This window comes from Euprymna scolopes, chromosome 24 (assembly GCF_053919585.1).
Source record: "Euprymna scolopes isolate OS-2025 chromosome 24, ASM5391958v1, whole genome shotgun sequence".
NCBI lineage: Eukaryota > Metazoa > Mollusca > Cephalopoda > Sepiida > Sepiolidae > Euprymna > Euprymna scolopes.
The window spans coordinates 9,858,121-9,883,877 of record NC_136505.1 but is presented as its reverse complement, the minus strand read 5'-3'; the positions used below and the strand labels follow the sequence as shown (position 1 = coordinate 9,883,877).

General features: G+C 34.2%; 1 protein-coding gene across 2 annotated transcripts in view; it reads right to left on the bottom strand.

The window, feature by feature from the left end:
• Nucleotides 1–25,757, bottom strand: part of LOC145246583 (protein VAC14 homolog) — a 470,245-nt gene that overhangs the window by 351,701 nt on the left and 92,787 nt on the right. For both annotated transcript variants that reach the window (XM_080108197.1, XM_080108198.1), the window contains exons 11-14: nt 25,689–25,754; nt 18,938–19,182; nt 15,980–16,154; nt 6,476–6,594 (exon numbers count right to left, since the gene is read on the bottom strand). In XM_080108197.1, the coding sequence (XP_079964323.1) occupies nt 6,476–6,594; nt 15,980–16,154; nt 18,938–19,182; nt 25,689–25,754 (605 nt within the window). The remainder of the gene's footprint in view (nt 1–6,475; nt 6,595–15,979; nt 16,155–18,937; nt 19,183–25,688; nt 25,755–25,757) is intronic.

The window sequence follows — 25,757 nt, the reverse complement described above, 5'->3', positions numbered from 1 at the left end:
ATCAACTGGTTGGAAGCACCTAGGTGGTCAATTTAAGACATGGATCACGACATTCAAAGCAGATATGGAGATCATGTCCGGTCCTTGTGTTTTTGGTGTCCATTGCTGGAACCGTGAATGACTGGATTATGTTGTTGACTCTGCTGCCGTCCGACAAGAGTGGATAGTTTTGATGCAAGACGCGGTTAACACCATTGGAACCGGCTCAATCCATCCCGGGTGAATGCCACTACAAGTACAAGTTACACGTATATATCTCATCTAGTGTTCAAGAAAAAAGTGTCTGGAGAAGAATCATCAACTCTGGCCTCTGAAATGTAGCTCATTGTTAAAGAATTATCCATTAAGATAACTGAAGATAAATATATTATTAAAAATATATTATTATTGTTGATATTTTAAGACCAATTTTTAATACTTTCTAATTTTATGCAATCGGCCGCTTTCCTGAACATAGTATGACATTATAATAAGATTAAATCTAGACAATATACGAAGACGAATGAAAAAAGAAATTTAAATGAAGAAAAATATTTGTTCAAACTCCTGCTTTCCCACGATTAACTTCAACTGTAATTTTCACTGTCCATCCTTTCTCGGCTGTTGAAAAACTAAAAAACACCTTGTGCTTCCAACTCATCCTTTTCATAACAGTTTCTGCCCTTCTATACAAATTAATGCCATATGTATATTACTGAGCCTTCTACAAACGAAGATCTTTTCTTTCTCTTTCTTTCCCTCATTCCGTCACCCAACAGAAAAAAAAAGAGAGGCTCACCCTTTGTGTAAGTCACTTCATTCATTAGTTTCACCACGTAATCAATTTCTCTAGTGTTCTTGTTCAATTCTGTTATAGTGTATGCAGAACAAGTAACTTGGAACAGCTATATCTAAAAAATGGGTGTAGAATTGTTGAGGCAGCAGGGTCAATCCACAGAGGGAAGCCACAGAAACATGGGCAGAAGTGATTAGGGTTAGGGTTGAGAGTAAAAGATATACCAAGTTAGAAGTCAATTTTTAAAAGCTGTCCAACACATGCTAGCATGTAAAATGGACGTTAAACTCAATATAATGAATATATATACATATATGTACAAGTTAGAAAAGCATTTCATCCAAGGCATGAAAATTGTTAAACAAAATGTTTTTACTATAGGCTTTAAAAATAAAGGTACAAGACTCAATTAGAAATTTATTTATCTTCAAAGTGCACTTTTATAAATTTTACAAAGTAAGGTATAAAAATTTAATTTAAATTGAATCAAAAAATTACCTTGGATTTATTTTATGTAACGTACATTTTGTTACACTTTTTAAAAAAATCATTGAAAATTTTATATCTATATCATTAATTGCTAGATGAAAGATAATGTTTTTAAATTGCAACAAAGTCATAAAAAGAAAAACAAAACTTATAAAAAAAAAAATTAAAAAATATTTTGTTCGCTATCAGTTGTTCCTATTTACTTGCCTCCCGACGAGGGCAGAGTTAGACACAAGGTCGGTTTTTAAAGTGGGGAAATCCAGCTCCCAAAAAGGAGCACTTTGGATAAGAACAAAAATAACAATTGTCTCAGTCATGAAGGATTTCTCCTCCACTGATCAGAACAGATACTACACTTTGCTCCTAGCCAAAAGGCCAAATCAGTTTTTTAGATTTATTCATGAAATTTACTTTACAACAAATGTTTATTTTCTTTCTTGATTTGAATTTTAATTTTCTGAAAGTTTCGTAAAAATTATCCAATAATTATTCAAGAATATTGTTTTCATTTTTCATTTAATTTTTCATTGAAATTAGCTTCGTACTGATAGAAATATATTTTTCACTGAAAAAATTGGTACAAAAAACATCATTCAGCATCTTTTGGCAGTTTTCATAAATTGCCCGAACAATTCTTAGGATAGAACAGTCTTTATACTGTGTAAGTATCCAAAGTTTTTAAAAACTACTTGTTCTCACTAAATTTTGAAATATTTGTTACATAATAAAAAATTTACATGAAAGAAAATTAGAATCATATTTACATTATTTAGCAAGAATTGTTGGCAAAAGAGACAAGCCTCTTCCTCCTAAGAAAGTGTCCTGCACTGGCCGATTTATGTCTACTTTTATATAAAAGGTACTTTGTCTCTCTGTGTATGTGTGTGTATGGACTTGGAAATGGCTGGGCTGTTTTTTTTTAATCTCACAGAGATGTACTTTGTGGCTGACAGTGTTCTTAGAAAGGTTTTGTATTGGAATGTCCTTGATAAATATATAAAAAAATAGATAATCAAATGAATTCAATTAAAGAAGGAAGAGTCCGATTTTGACTAAATTTAACACCCTTATACAGCCTAACACTGCAAGTGCATTAGAGAAGTTTTATCACTGGATAAGCAGAAAGGTTTAGTATATAAAATCAACAGTAGGTTCTTTGATAAGACAGAGGCGCATTTGAAATGAATATTTCTGTTTAAAGTTGAACTAAACCATTGCTTTTGTTTTTCTTTTCAGTAAAATATGTTTATTGACAGAAATAATTAATAGTGAAAAATTCTTCTTTAATAAATTTAAAATAAATAAAACGAAATAAACATCAAGGAATGTTTTTTTCTTTTTTACAAATACACAAATGAATGTTTTTTTAACATACACATCTGTGCCCAAATGTACAAATATTTATTTGGCCAAAAATATGAATTTTTTTTGTTCATAAAAAAATGTAGTATTTTATTAAGGTCTTGAAATGTTTTCTTATTTTAAAATACTGACGTGAATCTTTATTTAACAACGACTGGCTCGAATGTAATATAGCAGGGCCATATATTCAAGATACACCAGAGTGCAGGACACTTTGTTAGAGGGAAATGAATTTCACAGAATTGTTATGTCAAGAAATATCCAAAAGTTAGTGATTACTAATCACAAGCTGTATACATAGCATTTAATGGCATCGAGTTCTCTCCCCTTTTGACACATTACAATTATAATATGGAGTTATCTCCCTTTTACGACTTTCCTAATATGTCTCCATTTTTATCAACCTTTTAAAACAGATGCAACATTGATCATGATTTCTAGTTTTCGAAGTCGATTTTGTGCTCTGGCAGGAAATGGTCTTCTGAGCAGCATCTTCCCAGATATGACAACAGCATTTCATTTTAGAATGCATTTGGTTTTTATTCAAGAATAGGGTTGTGTCAGGAGTGAGTTGCCTTTTGGGGTGATAGAATGATCAAACCATGTTTCCAGCAACTTTGGCAACCAATTTGATATAAGTCTTCAATTCCAGGTCTGGAGTGAATGTCAGCCCCAAAACTTTGTCAAAGTAGGGGGTTTCCTCAAGACGAGAGCCATTTGTTTCAATTAGGATCTACTCCAACAAAAACCTAACAGCCAGCCATGGTTCTCCCCAGAATGTGCAGCTGCTATCGCGCACAGAAATCACTTTTTCCATAACTACCAACGTAATAGATGCACTGAGACTAAAGCTGCTTTCAGGAACACCAGCAACCACTGTAAAAGAGTAATAAAAAATGCAAGACAGCTATATGCCCAGTCTGTTAAATGCAAGGTAGCTGATCAGCAGCTTAGTTCCCACCAGTTTTGGCAAATAACAAATAGGATCCTGAACAGAAGTGTGCGTTCTATCCCAACCATTATCAATGGACCAGAGGTCATCTCGTCAGCATCAGACAAGGCTAAACTATTTGCAAAGAACTTTGCAGCTAATTCTACCCTATGTGACGAAGGTCATCAACTCCCCATATTTCCTCCTATAACACAGAACATTCTAGGTAACATAAAAAATCTCTGTGCATGAGGTCGCCAAGCTAATCAAGAACCTTGATTCCAGTAAAGTAACTGGCCCTAACGGCATCCCAATTATAGTGTTAAAAAAGCTTCAACCAGAACTTGCTCCCATACTTACGAAACTGTTTAAGCATTGCCTTAAGGAGAAGTGCTTTCCGACTCCCTGGAAGACCTCATCAGTTTGCCCTGTATTTAAGAATTCAGATGATAAGTCATCTCCGTCTCAGTACAGACCAATATGTCTCCTGTGTGTTATGAGTAAGTTGCTGGAATCCATATTAAATAAATAAGTAGTCAACCACCTTAGCAGAAACAACCTTCTGAGTGACACACAATATGGTTTCCGTTCTGCAACATCTACCGCAGATGTGCTGACGGTTATATCCCACAGGATTAGTGAATCCCTTGACAAAGGCTTCCTTTCTAGGGCAATTGCTCTTGACATATCAAAGGCCTTCGACAAGGTATGGCATAAGGGTCTACTTCACAAGATTTCCAGCTACGGTATAACTGGAAATGTTTTCTCAATCATTAAATCATTTCTCTCCGATAGGCTCATAAGAGTAGTGGTAGATGGACAAAAATTAGAGGCCTGCAGTATTAATGCTGGAGTCCCTCAAGGGTCAATCCTGGGCCCAACTCTCTTCCTGATCTACATACTTAAATCATTCGTTGACATCTATGCTGATGACATGACCATCTACGGCAACACATCAAAGGCTGTAAATGACAAAGTTCTCTCTGATTCTCTCTCCTCTGATCTTGAGCGCGTGGTTCAAGTGGGGGAAGACGTGGCTGGTTACTTTTAATGCATCTAAAACCAAACTCCTATCCTTACATCATCAACGCTCTGATCCCCATCTGGCATCAATTGAAATGGATGGCTCTCGTCTAGGAGAAGCCCTGTGTTTTGACAAGCTTCTGGGTTTGACCTTTACTCCTGATCTGAAACGGAACACGTACATCAAGTCTGTTGCCAAGATCGCTGGAAAGATGGTGGGATCCTTCTACCCCTCCAGAAGATATCTCACTACTGATGCAATTCTCTATCTATATAAAAGCCAAGTACGTCCAAGGATGGAATACTGCTGCCATATCTGGGCAGGAGCTGCTAAAAACAGCCTATCCTGCCTTGACAGAGTACAAAATAGACTTTGTGGCTTAGTGGGGGATGCCCTTTTCTCTACCCTGCAACCTCTCTCCCACAGAAGAGACGTTGCAAGCCTATCCTTGTTTTATTGTTATTTCCATGGTAGGTGCTCGTCTGAACTCCAATCTCTGGTCCCCCCTCGCCAATCTTTCACGAAAAACACCCGTCTGGCTGAAACTACTGTCAATAATTTCCCCCACTCTTTATCTGTGCCTAAATCAAAAAGCGGATTCCATGAACAAAGCTTCTTTCTTAGAACTGCACGCCTGTGGAACTCTGTTCTGTCTGCCTGTTTCCCACCTGACTACAACTTGGACGTCTTCAAGTCCAATGCTAACAAATTTCTAATGAACCGCCCCCTTAAGTATACACTTCATCAAATCTCCACACTAACATACTGTACTGACAATAACCCTTATCCCTGAGTGGCTTCCGGGCCTTGATAAGTGGTAACCACTGTGTAAAAAAAAAAAAAAAAAAAAACTCGGGGATCAGAGTATTGATGGTGAAATTATTTTCAGCTTAATCCCCCTCTCTTTCCTTTCATCCTTTCTTCCATCTCTACATCTTTTTCTTAAATTTCGTATGATTGTGTGTTGGGCTTCGTTTTAACTGAAAAATAAAATTTAAAAAAAAAAAAAAAGGTTTTCTTTTAGTATGAAGTTGACCGGAAGTTTAGTCTCCGTTTAGTCTTGCGAGATAATGATAGCTATACTCTATAAGGATACTTGTGCACGTAATTGTGAAACAAAGGTTGTACAATCCCGATCACATCTCCTTTGAGTCAGCACTGACAAAGTCAAGAGCGAATAATACACTTGCATCAATCAGGCAGACCTGTAAAGACGATTACATTGAAAATTAAATTCCGCATCTAAGCATCAAACTGCATATCGAAATCATCAAAGACATCACTAACAAGATGGATGGCATGTATCATGTTAAAATACGAGAAACATCACCGTACTTAAATGAATGTGAAGGAAGCTGGTGAATAATGCAGACGAAGCGTAGTATGAATATAAAGACCAACACTGACGTGGATATTCGATGCCTCCATTTCAGTCTCTAAAGACAAAGGATATCTCTGTAGGGGCAGTTGCGAGTGTAATTGTGAGGCAAGGGTTGCGCAATCTCCAACCAAACCACTCTTGAATCGGCACTGTTTGATTCCAGAAGCAAGGAAAAATCCAGGACAACTAGAAACAATGTTGAGATAAGCGGAGAGCATACAGAGGACCTGGAAGTCCCAAATAGTCACCCATTTAATACTGACCAAGTTCAATGTTGCTTAACTTTGGTGATCTAATGGGAACCGGTGTGTCAACGTGATTATGCCGTATATTCGTGGATAATAGTTGAAAGAAAAAACAAAGTTAATAACAATAACGTCTCATCCCTTGAAAATATGTGGAAATCATAACATTTAAATGATATCAGATACAGTGTCATGCTAAACTCGTTCTTTTCAGCTTTTGTGGGTTATAAATATGTACATTTCGAAAGTGCGCCAAAAAAAAGGATACAAGGTCTCAAGAAGGTCACAAGCATGTTGATAGTTCTGCGTAAGGTAACACAACGAAACTGCAGCCACTGGACCATGACACCAAGATTTATACAAGCAGGTGAAAAGGGAACAACTTTCCTGAAATATAGAAAGAACAACAAAGACAAACCAATTACGTATGTATTACCAGTTTAAGAGGTCAGTCAAAAACCCACAAGGAAGGTCGTGATGACTGTTCCAGACGGAAGGTTTTAGGTGATGCCATTGTTTATGTATATAAACAATTATTCCCCACCCACCCCTTTTAATATTATTATGTGGTGTAATTATTATTAACAGGGTGTAAATATTATTACATGGCGTAAATATATCATGGTATTTAAACTATGAATAGGTTTTAAATTTTTAAACTAGAAAAAAAATGGAATCACCCAAAATAGGGGTGATAAAGTATCAATATACAGATGATTAAGAGAAGAGGTTCAAATCATAATTAAGTAAATAAATTAAAATGAAAAAAAAACAAGTTATAGGAAAAAAATGAGATGATAATAGAGACAAATGGTTGGCATAGAAATAAATTAGAATTTTAGAGAGGGGACAATAGAAAATTATGTAAACGGGTATTTTGAGAGGTTTTTCGGAAGCCAAAAGAGTAATTTTTCTTTTTGTTTTTTTGATGCCAACATTTTTCGCAAGAAGTGTAGCTCGGCAGGAGACAGTATTGATATGCCCCTGTTAGGAAAATATAGATGAGAACCTGCGATATTATGTGCTTATAAAGCATGCTGCACGTAACGGCACCGAGCAGAATTATAAGTCTCGGCACAATAAATTAAAAAGGAAGGTGTTGAAGGATACGAGAATTCCTTAGGGTGCCAAAGGACTATAAGAGTCAGTACCATGGGCAAATCACATATAGCATTAAGAAAGGAGAAAAAGTAAAATATACCTTAAGTATGTAGGAAGAAAAGATATAACCTTATATTTTTTTTAGAGATGTTTGAATGCGGGACATCTCTGTTTTAGGATCTTGGATACTCTGATGGAAGAATAAAAAGAAAAATCATAGAAATCCTAGCCATAGTTAGAATTCAGTGTGCAAATAGGAATTTTGGCACAAAGGATGGGGGCTATTTAGTTAAGGGTGATGTTTTTTTAAGTCTTTGTCGAGTTCCAGGGGTCCAAGCAGGCAGGTCGGAGTGGGTCAATGGGATGAAAAGGTATATTTTAATAATTAGAAGCCAACCACAAAGATTTAATGAGCTTTGATGTATGTCTCAAAAGAAATAAAATAGTTAGAAATGAAACAAAGCTCTAATTAGTAGAACAACCATGCGAAAGAAAGGATCAGGACAGATTTGAATGAAGATTCGTCGATTTCATGAGAGGTAAAATGAGACCTTAGTTTACGGTATAAGGGTGACTGGATGAAGCAACTGATATGAATCATAAGAGGTATACCCTACACCCTAAAAGGAAATGTCAGGAAGATCAGAGAGAGATTCTGATCTAAAGAAAATAATTATGGACTCAGTTGGAAAAGGACTGACTAAAGAAGTTTTTTTGACAGTGTCTGATCTTTCTTAACCAAGTGATTGTATAGATATGGAGAAAAAATGTACTAGAATTTAAAAATGCGTAGATTTTTTGGAAAAATGGGACGGATAGGGATGTTACAGGGGAAGGCTGTCCCCTTTCCATGTAAATAAGAACATTAGATAAGTGAAGATGAGATTGGAATAAGCCTAGAATCGAACCCTGTAGGCAAAGTTAAGAAATGGAATGTGAGAAATTACTCTATTGTTAAATTCTATTAGAATAGTTAAATATTGTTTATATCGGAAAAAAAGAGTTGATCGTTCATTCTTTTAGGAATCAGAATATTAAATATGTCAGTAAAAAAATGAACAATGAAACTTAAAAATATATTGTTAAAAAAATAGGTTAGGTTAAAAAAAATAGGTTAGGAGAGGATTCTTTTGTTTGCAGAAGTATGTTTTGGACAAAGACATGCATAACCACGTGAAATTAGTCACATTTGAAAAACACACTTCTGACGTCATAGACAAAGGACAATTCTCCATATAGTTCTATGGGTTCATCACTCAGTTAGTCAGTTAGAGAGAGAGTTGTAGGTCAGTTAGCAGTCAGTGGTCAGTTAATCCCTTGGAAGCGAAGGGTAGAAGATTAACGATGTAGATAAAAGTGAATTCCTGACGTCATTCGACCGGTCGATCCGACAAATAAAGAAGCCATCATCATGTTTTGTACGTGTTGTCTCGTGATGTCATTCAGTTACAACAGAAAAAGGTAATTGTTATTATCATTATCTATAATGAACATTGTGTAACCCTTTGAGGATTATGCATCTCCCCTCCTGTGTTACGAATTTATATACATAACCAGTCAGTATATATATGAAGTCCCAAGCATCCCAGAACTATATAAATGTCTTCTCTCCCTCATCATCATATCCGTTATATGTATTGTCCCAATATGAATCCCCCGTCATCTATCTCCAATATGAAACCCCACTATGCAACACAAGTCCAGGATCTCAGCTAAGGTTAACTATGTCATTCATTTCTTCTTGCCTGCCAATCCTATTCAGTCAAGATCTGCCATTGATTTTCCCAAGGACCCTATCCCATTATTCTCCTGAACCTATTTCTCATCATTCTCTGCAACACAGATACATATGAGTGTGGGTGCATGGTTGGGGTCCCATCACTAGCATCTCTACTTCTGAGTTAAATTTCCATCTTTCAAGTCCAAGATCTCAGCTAAGGCTAACTATGTGTGATACTGTTGACGTCCCCCCACTTAGGAACTAAAAAAAAAAAAAGGTGAGGAAAAAAATATAAGAAAAAAATAGGAAATAAGTTTATCAGCAGAACAATGGAAAGGAAATTGTTCACCAAGGTACACAAAAGACAGCTTTAATAGTATTGTTAATCAAGGTGTGGCAGACAAAAGACCAGATATAGAAGGTAGATGTATTTAGAGTTTGATTACAGGCACTTTGAGGAGTGGCACTGAGTTTTGTGACAATTTACGGATAGTCTTTGGTTTGGGACAGTCGAGGACAGTTTTCAGTTGGACATAGTAGAATGCAGGTTGTGGCTCGAAGCAGATTAAGATGAAGGCAACTGACAAACAGCCTCGACAATAAACATAATAGGAATAAATAGCTTGTTGCCATAAACACATTACATCATGGTATCATCATATTCAGTATAATGTTGGCATATGTTGAGCGGCTTTTAGAAATTGACTTCCAAACTAACTTATCTCTGGCTAGCTCTTTATATATACTTCTGTTTTGCATGTACATATATAATATATATATATATATATATATATATATATATATATATATATAACATTTTTATGAATACATAATTTTATAACACTTGAATAACACAGAACATAGTGCCATTATTAATTGTTGAAGGTTTTGTTTTTGTTTTTTTCTTTCTTTCGATAGTTTAAACATAAACCATTAAAAAGAATCTTTCAAAAAGAAGATCAAAATACATTTCTAAAGTTTATTTCTCCTACACTTTAATTGAATGTTTAACAAACATAAATTATATAAAAGGGAAAAATAAGTTTGTTTTTAATGGTTTATGCTATTACTATCGAAAGAAAACACAAAATAAACTAAACCCTCAACGATTAATAATGGCACTACGTTCAGTGTTATTTAAAAGTGTTCAATTTAAAGGTTATGAGGGTTTTTTGAACCATGAAAAACGATGTTACTTTTTGTATTTAATATTTTTATTATTTTTTATATTTCAAGCGGACCTCCGCGCTTGGTCACAAAAAAGTATCAGAATCATACTGATACATTTTGTGACCAAGCGCGGAGATCCGCTTGAAATATAAAAAATAATAAAAATATTAAATACAAAAAGTAACATCGTTTTTCATGCTTCAACCCCCCCCCCCCCCATAACCTTTAAATCACTATCCTAGAAGCATATGTGGACTTTTAACATATATATATATATATATACAGGGTGACCCAAAAAAAAAACAGAGGACATTCAATTGTTTTTCTGAGCATTTTACAGTCAACGAAGAAAAAAAGATCAAAGACCCAAGTGTTTTGATGTGATATTTTGAATATAATAAACTAGTTATGACCAAAGTTTCATTTCATTTGGACAAAACACTAAGAAACGGTGCCTAATTAGAGTTGGGGCCCGTTTTTTGGGGTCACCCTGTATATATATTATTGAAATAAAACTTTCCAATTTTTAAATATCAATAATGCAAAGTTCATTTAGATAATTCAATAGTTCAATACTTTTATGATATACTGCTCCACTGGAAACAGACATTCATTTTATGTGCGATATGATTTTTGTTATTTTGATTTTATGTATATTTTTAGTGCTGATGAATGACCCACTGATAGAAGAATAATAAAAAACAATGTATGCAATTATATATAGAAATGTAGAACTAGTAATATACGCAGGCAATTATATATAGAAATGTAATAAAGGGCCATAGCACGTGTACTATGTGTTTGTATAGCAAAAATAAAAATGAGTCTTTTTTGAGATGAGCTTCAAAATGAGCATATGTTTCCAATGAAGTTGTTTATTATACATTGTATATATATATATATATATATATATATTTGTTTATTGTTATATAAACATGCTCACATCCCACTGCTACAAATAGCCACTTAAACATTATTCATTGAACTTTTGAATAGTCAAGTCGCTGCCTGATGATATCTGTTGTTTGATTGAAGCAAGTGGCTATTTGTAGCAGCGGGATGTGAGCATGTTTATATAACAATAAACAAGTATTATCAGCTCTTTTTATTGAGCACTATCTAACAACCTCGTTGAATTCATTAGTCCATTACTTTTGAATATAAAAAAACCCGAGTATATATATATATATATATATATATATATATATATATATATATGAAAAGGAATCTAATGTTTGAAAAAAAATCGATAATAATTTAAGATTTAACGGTTAGAAAGATCAGACAAGCGTGAAATTGTTTTAAATAAATATTATTTATTAAAAATAAAATTGACTTTCTCTTTTCTTTAAAGTTTTCGAATAATAAAATGTTCATCTTCAAGAAATTGGACAGTTTTTTGGGTTTTTTTTCTTCTTCTTCCTCTTCTTATACACAATGGTGGTGCTAATCCTGTAGCATATAAGAGGAAGAAAAAGAAGAAAAAAAATATTGGCATGTTTTTTTTTTTTTTTTTTTTAAGATGAAGGTTTATAATTTGGATTATTCAAACTACTCTTCTCATCTTCACTGTGTTATTCTTACAAACTTTCGACAAATGTAACTTCTGACCTTCTTCAGGGGCATTTTGTCAGTCTGCAATCTATACGAAATTGCGAATGGAACCCTTTGATTGATTCACGGAGGTAGCTTGCTGTCATTCAGTCAGCCATGACCAAATAGAAATCCGAAGTAATTCATAATTGCATTCTTACTATCTTATACCAGAACCTGTGGCGCAACAGATATAAGTGCTAAGTTATAATCAGTTCTAAGTGACAGTCTTTTGGAGTTGTAAGGTTATATGTTCTTATATGCTATGGGATTAGCACCACCATAGCATAGAAAAAAAAGAAGAAACTGTCCAATTTGAAAAAAAAAAAATTATTTTTAACTAGCATGGGTGCCTGGTGTTGCCCAGGTGTTTGGAGGTGTGTGTTGAGCCAAAAAAAAAAAAAAAGTGGTAACAGGAAGGCAGGCTCGAACCCGTACCGCAAAGGAGGAAAAGAACGGGGAAAAAAACATGACGTCTTTGCTGCTACGACCACCGCCAAACTGGAAGTGACGTAGGTTTAAATTAAGGCTAGACAATCAAAAAGAGGGGATGACTTTCGAAAATAGCGAAAAAGTGACCCCTCCCTGTAGAAAAGTGCCCAGTTGAGAGTGAAGAAATTAATGTTTTTAGCCAATTTTTCGGTATTTATCATCTGAAGGGTCGAGCTTCAAAACAATACTGATCTTGTGAAAATCCGTCGCCTCTGTCGAAAGTTTTAGGCAGACATGCAAACATACATTTATATATTGGTAGCTCAAATTTTCAACCCAAACTGATTAAAAAGCTTGCCCTAACTCTGAATACCCTTTATGTCAAATTTCAAATGTTAAGACCAAAAATTGTCTGAGTAATTTGGTAGAGACCACAGAGGTAAATATTTAAAAACTTTAACCCATATTATGACCCCTTAACATTTATTGTTTTGGGCTCAAATCAAATTATAAAGTTAGATCCATGTCCAATGAACCTATATAAAAAAATTTCAAGTTTTTAGACCCAAAATTGGCGGAGGAGTTTGGTAGAGTTCTCAAAGGTCAAATCGTTGAACTTTGACCCCCTTAACAGCCAAATTTCTGGCCGAAAACTAATTAAAAAGATTTTCCCAAATCTCAATACCCTGTATATCAAATTTTGAGTCTGTAGTAACTGAAAATTGACAGAGTTATTGTGTAGGGAAATGTAGACAGACAGACAGACACTTTCACTTTTATAGATATAATAGCATTACAGCCTGACGTTGCCCGGGTGTTTGGAGGTGTATGTTGAGAAAAAAAAAAAGCGATCAATTTTTTTAACTTTGACCCATATTATGACTCCTTAACATTTATTGTTTTGGGCTCAAATCAAGTTATTAAGTTAGATCCATGTCCAAGGAACCTATATCTAAAATTTCAAGTGTTTAGACCCAAAATTGGCGGAGGAGTTTGGTAGAGTTCTCAAAGGTCAAATCGTTGAACTTTGACCCCTTAATAGTCAAATTTCTGTCCGAAAACCGATCACAAAGATTTTCCCAAATCTCAGTACTCTGTATATTAAATTTTGCGTCTGTAGACTTTAAATTGACAAAGTTATTGCGTAGGGAAATGTACACAGACACGTTCATTTTTATAGATATATAGATAGATAAATAGCAATATTTATTAAAAAATTTTTTTACTCGTTTGGTCTTTCTAACTGTTAAATCTTTATATATATAAACAATATTATATATATATATATATATATATATATATATATATATATATATATATATATATGGTTGTAAAATATGCTTAAATATAATATTTTGTTTAATGCAAATTTCATATTTATTATTAAAAAAATATGACTTATGTGCCATCACGAAGAATCAAAACTAAAACATTTCGCTGACGATTTACTTTTTCCTTTGACATTAATTACTGTACTATGAAGACATGTTTGCTGAAAATTAAAACATGAACCAATAGTTACTATGCCATGTTTGCATATTCGTAATGCCGTCGTTTGACCTTAACATGGCAAATTCCATTTTTTTTTTTTAATTTTCACTTTTGCAACAATTTTCCCCAGCTAAAACCCTAAATATAAAGTTTCGCATGGGTTCGAATACCCTACATATTAAGTTTCATATCTATAGTCAAAAATCTGACAGAGGAGTTTGGTAGGAAAAATCTTTTTAACAAATATATATGCATACGTAAATATATATAGAAAGAAGTTTGTGTTTACTATAACCTTTTTACGCAAATATTTCGCAAGTATAAATCATACAGAATATCTGCATAAATATAATTACATGTAGTAGTTAACTAAAGATGATCATCCCATAAGAAACCCGAAAAAAATTAATAAGGAATTAATTAAAATGAATGTTTAAAAGAATATGCAAATTAGCCAGATCTTTTACAGATTAATGCAATTCCACAACCAATATATAACAAAGTTGTATTTTCTTTTTAAATAAATAGAAAAAAGGAGTTTTTAATATGAATATCAATACACAAAAAACGCATATTTATAGGAGTATAGATACATGACAAGAAGTCTATATTCCAAATTCCTTGTCATTTATTTGTATATGCTCTGTAGTTATATATAACACACATCGAGCTTCATAAATAAAAGGATTGGTATAAATAATAGGTGAAATATAATTGAATAAACATATTTTTCCCCAGGAACATATATATTTCTTTAATATACTTACAGGTGTTTTAAGGTCTTTTACTTGACTCCAAAGCTCATAGAGTTCAGTGGAAGTGATGAAAAACAATGTATATGCAGAGAACCATACAAAAAGCCAAAATAATTGTATGCTTGTGTAGAAAATAAAACTGAATCCTCTTTTTGAGATGAGCTTAGAAATGATGGCCTGTTTCTAGTGAAGTGATATCTCATATATATATATATATATATATATATATATATATATATAATATAAAGCTGAGTGTGTGTGTGTGTGTGTGGTCACGAATAGGCTCCTATATGGTTGACTATTTTAAAAAACTGATTACATATAATGATAGAAGATGTATCGAGACACAGGAATAGGTATGTTGTGGGGTCTGCGTTCACGCCTTGTCCACAAAGTATGGAAATAAAAAATTTAAAAATTAAAAAAAAAAACCGTTTACAAGTGTTTCTGATATAGATGTACATAAGAATACTTTGATAAGTATGTTTTAACTTAAATAGGAATGGTATAATAAAATTGTGTGGTCTGCATTCGTGCCTGGCTTCCATAGAATGGAAATAAGCACAAACTTTAATAAAGACTTCTCATATCTATCTGTGCAAGTATACTTTGATAATTATGTTTCTGTTTGAAGAAATATGGTATAATAAAATTATGGGGTGTTCGTTCGCACCTGACCCCCATAGAATAGAAATATGTCACAAAGTTTAACAAGGTTTTTTAATATAGATTTACAGAATATTGTGATAAGTGTTTCAGTGAACAGGTATAGTATAATAAATTATGGGGTTTATCTATTTTATTTTTACTTTCATCATATTTTGCTTTGGTTTTGATACCCCAAATTCAACCCAAATTTACAACCCTTCCTTTTCATAACCTATCATACTTTCATAAATCAGAGTCCATTTTCTGTAGGCTGTTTTTGAACCCAGTCAACGACGGGTACTTTTGCTAGTATATATATATATATACATGAGCAGGCCGCCCCGCATTGCCCAGTCATAAAATATGCATAAATATTATAATTCATACATAAACCGAGACATGTGCATGCAAGTATTATGTTTTTTCTAAATAGTTCACTCAGTATAAGTAAAAAATTAAAAAAATACTAAAGTTGAGATCAAAACTAAAACCTAAAGACAGCAAGTCAAGTACGATAACCATTAGGCCAGCTTGCCAAGATCTTTAAATAGTGTTTTCAAACCTACTTATTCTTAACATAAGGAATCTATCATGTGAATGATTCACACATGTGCATTCATGAAACAGTTGAAAACAGATAAAAATCTGATGAACCTCCACATAAAAATTTTTCAATTTTGACCTTTTTTACCTGATGAAAACTGATTAAAAAGTTTCCACTTGTCTGAATACAATATATACAATATTTCAAGTCTGTAGATCAAAAAATTGTTGAGTATATAGGTTGAGAATTGTCCTCACACACACACACACATTCTCACTTATATATATATATATATATATATATATTCCTTTTACTTACGGGTGTTTTAAGGTCTTTGAGTTGACTCCGAAGCTCATATAGTTCAGTGGAAGTGAGCAGGATTGTGTTCAGAATCTGGACCATAGTGCTGGCAAATGAAGTGTCTTCCTCTTTCACTAAGATTTCAGAAATTGATCTATAAATGTCTTCAGCATTTAATACGAATGCCAATTGTCTGAGGAAAGAAAAAAGCACATTTTCTTTTGATTTTTTTTTTCGAAAATGGAAACTAATAGATCAACATTTTTTTCTATAGTAGCTGCTCCAGAGAAAGCATGAAACAATTTGATGTAAAGAACTAAAATAATAAAAAGAAAATACTACTTTAAGATATTGCCAACAATAAGTGTTAGATGGAATTCTGTCTTTGGCATTTAATAACAATGCTAATTTCCTGAGCAAAGAAAAAACACATTTTCCATTTTCTTTTTTCTAAAATGGATTAACACTTTTTTTTTTTTTTAATTTAATTTTTTTTTTTATAGAAACTGCTCCAGGCAAAGCATGAAGCCACTTGATGTAAGAGCTAAAATATATTTTTTAAATAAAAAAAAACACTACTTCAAGGTCAAGAACTTGTTAATCATAAGTGTTAGAAGTGTCATGAGTGTTAGATAGAAAAGATTCTGATGCAGAAAACAATTCTTCCATCTTTTGTCAGAAACATCGATCATGGAATGTGAGGACTAAAGAGAATAAAACAAATGAAGATATGACATATAATTAATATGCAGAAATTCATGTATTATTTAGATTATTCACACAACTGTTCTAATCTTGGATGTAATTGTTACATTTTGGTCAATAACCTCTGCATGTCTGATCTTCTTCCTGCGACTTTCATCAAACTGTAACATCTTTATGTTGAACTCAGGTATGAAATTTTGAACAGAATCTTTTGTTCTGTCATCCATGACAGGGTAAAAGTTTTGATTAATTTGTAATTGAACTTTAAGCTCCAAAAGACTGTCACTTAGAACTGATAACACTTATATCTGTTCTAGTATAAGATAGTAAGAATGCAATTATGAATTACTTAGGATTTCCGTCTATCTGGTCATGGCTGACTGAATGAAAGCAAGCTACCTCCATGAACCGCAAAGGGTTCCATTCGCAATTTCGTATAGATTGCAGACTGACAAAATGCCCCTGAAGAAGATTAGAGGTTACATCAGTTGAAAGTTTGTAAGAATAACACAGTCAAGATGAGAAGAGTAGTTTGAATAATTCAAGTTATAAACCCTCATCTTAAAATTTCAAAAAACATGTCAATATTTTTCTTTTTCTTCCTCTTATTTGCCATGGGATATTCATTTATTAATTTGCAGACTGTTATCCTCATCTTCATAGTTGTTGTTGTCTCACTACGTTTTTGGCCAACTCATCCTCTGACCTACTTTTGGGTAGGATTGAAATCGCTATCTTCAGACAATGCTCATCTGGAACCGTAGAGATTCAACACCTCTATCCACTATGACATGACTCCCTTTAGAAATGAAACAGTTTTATATCATAGTAAAAGTGATCAGATACATACAAAGATAATTCAATCATAGCAAAGAGGAAGTCAAATACTTTGGTCATAGAACTTATTCGATTAAAGAAATTCATATTGATGCACTGTTTCACAGCTAATAGAAAGATGCAACCATTCTGTTTAGTCTATAGGGAGGTATGTAATCCTATACTACAAACTGCAGTTCTTGTCCAGAATTCTCTCTCTTCCCTGTAACCTCTTTCTCACAGACGAGACATTGTGAGCCTGTCTCTGCTTTATCGTTATTTTCATGGCAAGTGCTCATCTGAGTTCCAATCTACAGTGCCCCTTGCCAAATTTTTCTGCAAAAACACTAGTGTAGCTGAAACCACTATTAATAACTCCCCCCCCACTCTTTATCTGTGCCTAAACCTACACATGGAGTCCATGAACAAAGTTTCTTACTTAGAACTGCATACAAGTTCTTGATAAGCCGTCCCCTTAAGTAATCCAATTTACCAAATTTCCACTAATAACGATTACTATGATATTTCCCTTTGACTACTGGTATGTAAAAAAAGTAAATAAATAAAAATCTGTATGTAGTATATACCCGTAACAAAAAAAAAATATGATATTCCAAAAATCACCTAAATTAATCAAGTATTTTTATAAAGAAAATCATTTCAAGTAATTGATGGGAATTTATAGGCATTACAAAATAAATGTTGCAAATTTTGAATTATTGTTGAGTTAACATATTTTTCATATATCTCCCCTCTTTGGTTTTCATACATAAATAAATTTCACATTGTATAAGGATAATTTGATACTGGAAATATTCATAACCGTATCCTATTTCCAAAAGAGGAGGAGATATAACATATGAGAAATATTTGGAATCAAGTCTCCCCTTGGTGTTATTTCAGATCATTTGAAACCATAGCAACAAGTTTCAGTCTCCCCTTCATCAATTTGGGGAAATATATATATATAAATTATTATTAATCTTGTTACTTATGCAGACATGGTACTATGTTAAAATAATGTTATTTAGAACCCATTCTAAGCATGGAGAGAGGAGGGTGTTTGTAACTATTCTGTACTTTCACCTAACAATTTAATGTACAAAAGATACCATAAAAGTTGAATTTAACTTGAAAATACTATTAAAAAATAGCATGATACCTTCTTTGCATAAGTACCTTATCATTATTTAATCTATTATATTTGTAAAAAAATTAAAAGTACATAAAACAAATGATTGAAGCTGAGCGAGGCAGTCAAACGTGCAAAGGACAAAGAAGGATGAAGAGGACTGGTTGACAGGTCATCTGTAGTGCCCCAACAGCAACTACCACAGGGCAGGTTTTTTTGGGTTTTTTTTCCAAGAGAGAAAAAGAATTTTAGAGCATGTTTAAAAGCTACACACACACAAACAAAAGAATATTGCTGGAGTCATTCGACTCAAACCAGCTTACCGTATGATGAAAGTTCCTTTCTCTTCCAAAAGTAAACGATTTTCATGGAAGAGTCTTATTAATTCTAACATGAACTTATCAAAATAATGGTTGAGGCCTGTGACCTCTTTGCCCTCAACAATGGCAGACGATTCCTTTCGTTTTTCAGTATTCTCTTGATCTGCCTCCTTCACAACATTTTTATTTTGTCGGCCGGCCGGATTTGAAGAAATCTCAGCGAGTGCTTCCAAGTCTAAAAGAACAACCTATCGAAAAAGAAAAAAAGAAAGGTCAAATAAATGCAAATATAAATGAATTGTGTGTCTGAAGACCATTGTAATAATCTGTATATAAATTTAAAAAAATATGTGTCAGTCTGTTTGCCTAATGAAGACCTAAAAACAATCCCAAATATAAATTATCATATTAGCAGGATTATTTATATTGTTACGTGAAACAAATTTTAAGAAAAAAAATGAAACAAAACTGAAATACAAAAACATTTTTACATGAAAAAATAAATACAAGAAAATACTTTACATTATTAATACTGCTACTTGCTTTGAAGGTGAATATAAGGTTAGATGTTTAAGTAGGCAAGGGAGATAAAAACTACAAGGCTGAAATCGGATATTTTCGGTAACAGAAAAATCTTGAAACAAGATTATTAAAACTTGAGGGGGGGGGGACTGAACATTAGTTCTTTTTTTTTTTTTGTCACAGCTGGTAGTTTTTTTGTTTTTTTTTAGGTAGTTTCTTACAGTTAAATATTTATCCTGGAATGGGTCAGAGATTGCTAAAAGGAATTTTGTTCAGTCTATAATGGGTTAACAGCATCTTAGCAACTACCACTGCTGCTTATATAGGTTTTAGTAATATCTGATTTGCATGTTTCTCGATCATTCTGGAATGTTCTAGATTCTTATAGAATGTTCTAAAATGTTCTGTTCTTGATTTGTTTGTTTTGTCATTATTTCTTGAATGATTGGTTGTTTTTATTTTACAGCATATCAACCCTTTTCAGGTTATTTAATGCCGAATCCAGCGATTTTGAAGAAAAAGTTTTTTAATAGAATATATGTTTTTTTCAAGTCAGTTTCTATTTAACCCATAGTTGGGACCCTAACAGTTACTACCACTTTGGGTCAGAGTGGACCTGGGAGCAATGGCAATTAAAGGGTGGCCCCACACTCCCCAAAGCCCACAAGCTGGGGCCTCACCATCAGATATAGTTTAAGGTCATATCCAGGACCTTGAATGAGACTTTATTTATTTTAGCAACTATGACTATGACAAAATATTGCAAATTTCACACAAAGGTAATGTAAATATCTGGCAGTGTTCTTAGATATGTTTTGTACAGAAATTCATCCAACAAGTATCGAAAATCGAAAAAGCCCAATCTTAAACATAGTCTTTCTTCTTTTATAGATAAAAAGAATTTTTAAAGCGAATATTTTACTTTACATTATTGTAACCTTGGTCGGTGTAGCGTAAAATATTTTCCTGTAAAAATTCTTTTTTATCTATGAGAGAAAAAAGAATTTTTAAGATTGTCAAGCCCAAATATCAGCTGACATGATATTGTAAACAAACATAGACAGAATTTGATGAACAACATTATCATTATTATTTATTTCATTTTTTTTTTTGCGAATTAGTCCACCGGGCAAATTATTCCTCGTAATATATGATATGCAATAGAAGATTGATTCTATAATAATACGCAATCTGCATAAATTAAAATATCATGTTTAAGCGTATTGTACGACCGGGAAACGCCAGGTGTTCAGCTAGTATCTTGTAACTTTAGATTAATTTTATACACTTTATAAGAAAATTGATATATATGCTCTCTCATAACAACAAAAAATTAGTGTCATATTCCGGTTGTGTTTCACACAAATAACAAACACTGATGTCTTAAAATATAATGAAATACTGTTATTGTAAGTGGCGGCGGACAAGTGGGATGATGAGAGCAGTGGAGGAAACACAAGAATTAATGGAGGTTTATCCTTCAAACTCGATAGCCAATCGATTCTATGGATTTCAATTTTGGCATTTAAATATGTTATAGCCTATTTTTTTTGTGATCTCTTGGTCTTACTGGATTTCAGAACAGGGTGGACTAGATGAATTCATGCCTTGGAACAAAATTTGTTGGGAGATAACGTATCTATCAAAATACGATAAGCTTTTAAAATAAATGTGTTTATTATTATTGTTTATAAATATCGAGTTATTTCCCTTTGTTAAATTGGCAGTCGGTATTACTTCAAAAAGGTAGAGTTATTTTCTTTGTGAGATTTGTGTTTTAGCATTCTTGTTTCTTAGTACATCAATCACTTTTAGGTTGTTTAATGCTAAATACAAACATTTCGATAAAAAGCTTATATCTTCAAATATATAATATAAAGGAAAAGAGAAAATAATGTACTCGATTAAACCTAGAACCCCATCTTCCAACGTAGACCCCTACTACCAGGTCTCCTTCTCCAACATCAGGGGTCTACGTTCCAACCTTCCAGAGGTTGAAACCCAATTACAGGAAACGAAACCGGACATATTATTTCTAAGTGAAACTGGAATAGGGCCGACCACTTCCCTAGATGAGTTCATAATTAACGGATACTCTAATTTAACAGCTAAATCTGACACCCAAGATCGCTATGGGCATGGAATATGTGCCTACATGAAGGATGGCTTCCCGTGTGGCAGGGATATCTCTAGAGAAGATCCTAATTTATGCTATATGTGCTTCAGGATTGCACTTGCTAACACCACTGCATTTATATTTGCCCTCTATAGGCCCCACAACAGTGGAGTTACTATCTTTAAGAGCATATCTGAGAAAATAGACCACATACTGTCTTCACATCCCTCAGCTAACATCCACATCTGTGGTGACTTCAACGTCCATAACGTGGAATGGCTGACCCATTCAAATAAGACAGATGATGAGGGGAGGTTTTGTCATGATTTTGCCATTGCTTATGACCTCACTCAGATTGTTCGTGAACCCACCCGTGTGCCCGATACACCCGGTCAATATGCAAGCCTCCTAGATCTTTTTCTCTCAACTTCCCCTGAGCTATGTTCATGTTCTGTTCATTCTCCTCTAGGATCCTCCGACCACTCCGTCGTATCAGTCAAGATAAAAACGAAATGTAAGAAGCCCCCAGACATACCCCTCCAACATATCCCTCCACTGTACTGTATACCGATACTCTATGGCTGACTGGGATAGCTTCCGTACATTCATATCTGATTTACCTCTGCACTCCATGTTTAAAAAGGAAGTGTCCTCTATAGTATCAGATCTGACCGAATGGTTAATTGTAGGCATAGACCAATTCATACCATCTAAAAAATTCCAACAAAAACCTAACAGCCAGTCATGGTTCTCCCCAGAATGTGCTGCTGCTATCGCGCACAGAAATCACTTTTTCCATAGCTACCAACGTAATAGATGCACTGAGACTAAAGCTGCTTTCAGGACTGCCAGCAACTACTGTAAAAGAGTAATAAAAAATGCAAGAGAGCTATATGCCCAGTCTGTTAAATGCAAGGTAGCTGATCAGCAGCTTGGTTCCCACCAGTTTTGGCAAATAACAAATAGGATCCTGAACAGAAGTGTGCGTTCTATCCCAACCATTATCAATGAACCAGAGGTCATCTCATCAGCGTCAGACAAGGCCAAACTATTTGCAAAGAACTTTGCAGCTAATTCTACCCTATGCGACGAAGGCCATCAACTCCCCATATTTCCTCCTATAACACAGAACAAGCTAGGTAACATATAAATATCCGTGCATGAGGTCGCCAAGCTAATCAAGAACCTAGATTCCAGTAAAGCAACTGGCCCTGATGGCATCCCAATTATAGTGTTAAAAAAACTTCAACCAGAACTTGCTCCCATACTTACGAAACTGTTTAAGCGCTGCCTTAAGGAGAAGTGCTTTCCGACTCCCTGGAAGACTTCATCAGTTTGCCCTGTATTTAAGAATTCAGGTGATAAGTCATCTCCCTCTCAGTACAGACCAATAAGTCTCCTGTGTGTTATGAGTAAGTTGCTGGAATCCATATTAAATAGTGAAATAGTCAACCACCTCAGCAGGAATAACCTTCTTAGTGACACACAATATGGTTTCCGCTCTGCAAGATCTACCGCAGATGTGCTGATGGTTATATCTCACAGGATTAGTGAATCTCTTGACAAAGGCTTCCTTTCTAGGGCAATTGCTCTTGACATATCAAAGGCCTTCGACAAGGTATGGCATAAGGGTCTACTTCACAAGATTTCCAGCTATGGTATAACTGGAAATGTTTTCTCAATCATTAAATCATTTCTCTCCGATAGGCTCATAAGAGTAGTGGTAGATAGACAAAAATCGGAGGCCTGCAATATAAATGCTGGAGTCCCTCAGGGGTCAATCCTGGGCCCAACTCTCTTCCTGATCTACATCAATGACCTCCCTAAACACATACTTAAATCATTCGTTGACATCTATGCTGATGACACGACCATCTACGGCAACACATCAAAGGCTGTAAATGACAAAGTTCTCTCTGATTCTCTCTCCTCTGATCTCGAACGCGTGGTTCAGTGGGGGAAGATGTGGCTGGTTACCTTTAATGCATCCAAAACTTAACTCCTATCCTTACATCATCAACGCTCTGATCCCCATCTGGCATCAATTGTGATGGATGGCTCTCGTCTGGGTGAGGCCCCGTGTTTTGACAAGCTTCTGGGTTTGACCTTTACTCCTGATCTGAAATGGAACACGTACATCAAGTCTGTTGCCAAGGTCGCTGGAAAGATGGTGGGATCCTTCTACCGCTCCAGAAGATATCTCACTACTGATGCAATTCTCTATCTATATAAAAGCCAAGTACGTCCAAGGATGGAATACTGTTGCCATATCTGGGCAGGAGCTGCTAAAAACAGCCTATCCTGCCATGACAGAGTACAAAATAGACTTCGTGGCTTAGTGGGGGATGCCCTTTTCTCTACCCTGCAACCTCTCTCCAACAGAAGAGACGTTGCGAGCCTATCCTTGTTTTATCGTTATTTCCATGGCAGGTGCTCATCTGAACTCCAATCTCTGGTCCCCCTTCGCCAATCTTTCACGAAAAACACCCGTCTAGCTGAATCCACTGTGAAAAATTTCCCCCACTCTTTATCTGTGCCTAAATCAAAACGTGGATTCCATGAACAAAGCTTCTTTCTTAGAACTGCACGCCTGTGGAACTCTGTTCCGTCTGCCTGCTTCTCACCGGACTACAACTTGGATGTGTTCAAGTCCAATGTTAACAAATTCCTAATGAACCGCCCCCTTAAGTAAACACTTCATCAAATCTCCACACTAACGTAATGTACTTGCAATAACCCTTATTCCTGAGTGGCTTCCGGGCATTGATAAGTGGTGATCACTGTGTAAAAAAAAAAAAAAAAAATGTAATATGCCAGTCATAGAATGTTACGACCCAAATGGCAAAGTAATGTAAGGTTCTTTGATCAGTACTGTCATGAAATAACGCAAACCACAAATCGATAAGACAAGCAGAAATGATTGGACATAACAAGATTATACATATGTATTTATATATTGAGCAATAAAATTTAATAAACACAAAACAAAACCTAGAATACAATGTGTCAAATGGGTCAAAACAAAGGAAGGAAGTTTGCAAGTTAACCAATGTTTCTTTCTCTTTTTTTTTATATAAGATAACATTTGGCCAACCGAAAATAAATGTTTGAAGATTTTAGTTTGGATATTCATGGGAGTGAACTGGATTGGGATTAAAAGGGAGGATTAATAATCACAGATTACTTATCTCTTTAAAAAGGTATAATCCAAGTAAAGTGAACGATCCGACAAAAATAAAATATTCAAGAGAAGTCATTGTCCAACTGCAAGCTTTCAAGAATTTTAATAGTCCTTTGAGATTTGTGGTAATACGTTCATTCCTCGATTTGTGGTAAGAATGTTTTTTTCTGCTGTTTTGATAAAAATATATATATAGGTATGTTGGCCCTTTATCCTGTGCAGTTATTTCCAAATTGAGTTAATTCGAGCAAATGACAAAATTGGTGATTTCTCCACCACAGATTCTGGCGACATCTGCATGCTATTGTGTTTGAACTCAGAATTTTATAATATTTTTTAATATTTACTGCTCTCATGTGGTCTCATTTTTAAGAAGAGACGATTTACCATGATTTTATTATCTCCCTTGGCCAGTGTAACAGTAAATATTCCCCTATAAATATTTCTTTTGATCTATAAGAGAGAAAAGCTATTTTTAAGATCGGATTTTTTTGATTTTTGATACTTATCAGATGGTGGATTTCTGTACAAAACATATCTAAGAACACTGTCAGACATATAAATTAGCTTTGTGTGAAATTTACAAATGACAGGCTCAGCTGTTTCAGAACCGATGAGGAAGAAACTCACACACACAAAGTGATATTTATAGCAGAGATTATTTATGGTGTTTTGATTTTAATAAAGATGAAGTATTTTCCAATGTTTTATGAATTTCATTTTTTTTTTTAAATAAATGCAATTTAATGAATGACATTAAAAAAGAAAAATGGATACATTTTAAGTTTAGTACCATTCATCATCCATCACTTTTCCACAACCCCAACTGCTAAAGTAACAGACTGCTTCCGAGAATCGACTGCTCTGATGTAAATGTTAATGAAACAAATTTAAAATTCACATCTCATAACTTTGGAGAAATAAAAATGTCATACCTCATCGGAAGGATCTGACAAAGTTTGTAAAAATAACGGAAAGAAGTCATCGATGTACTGGAATGTCTG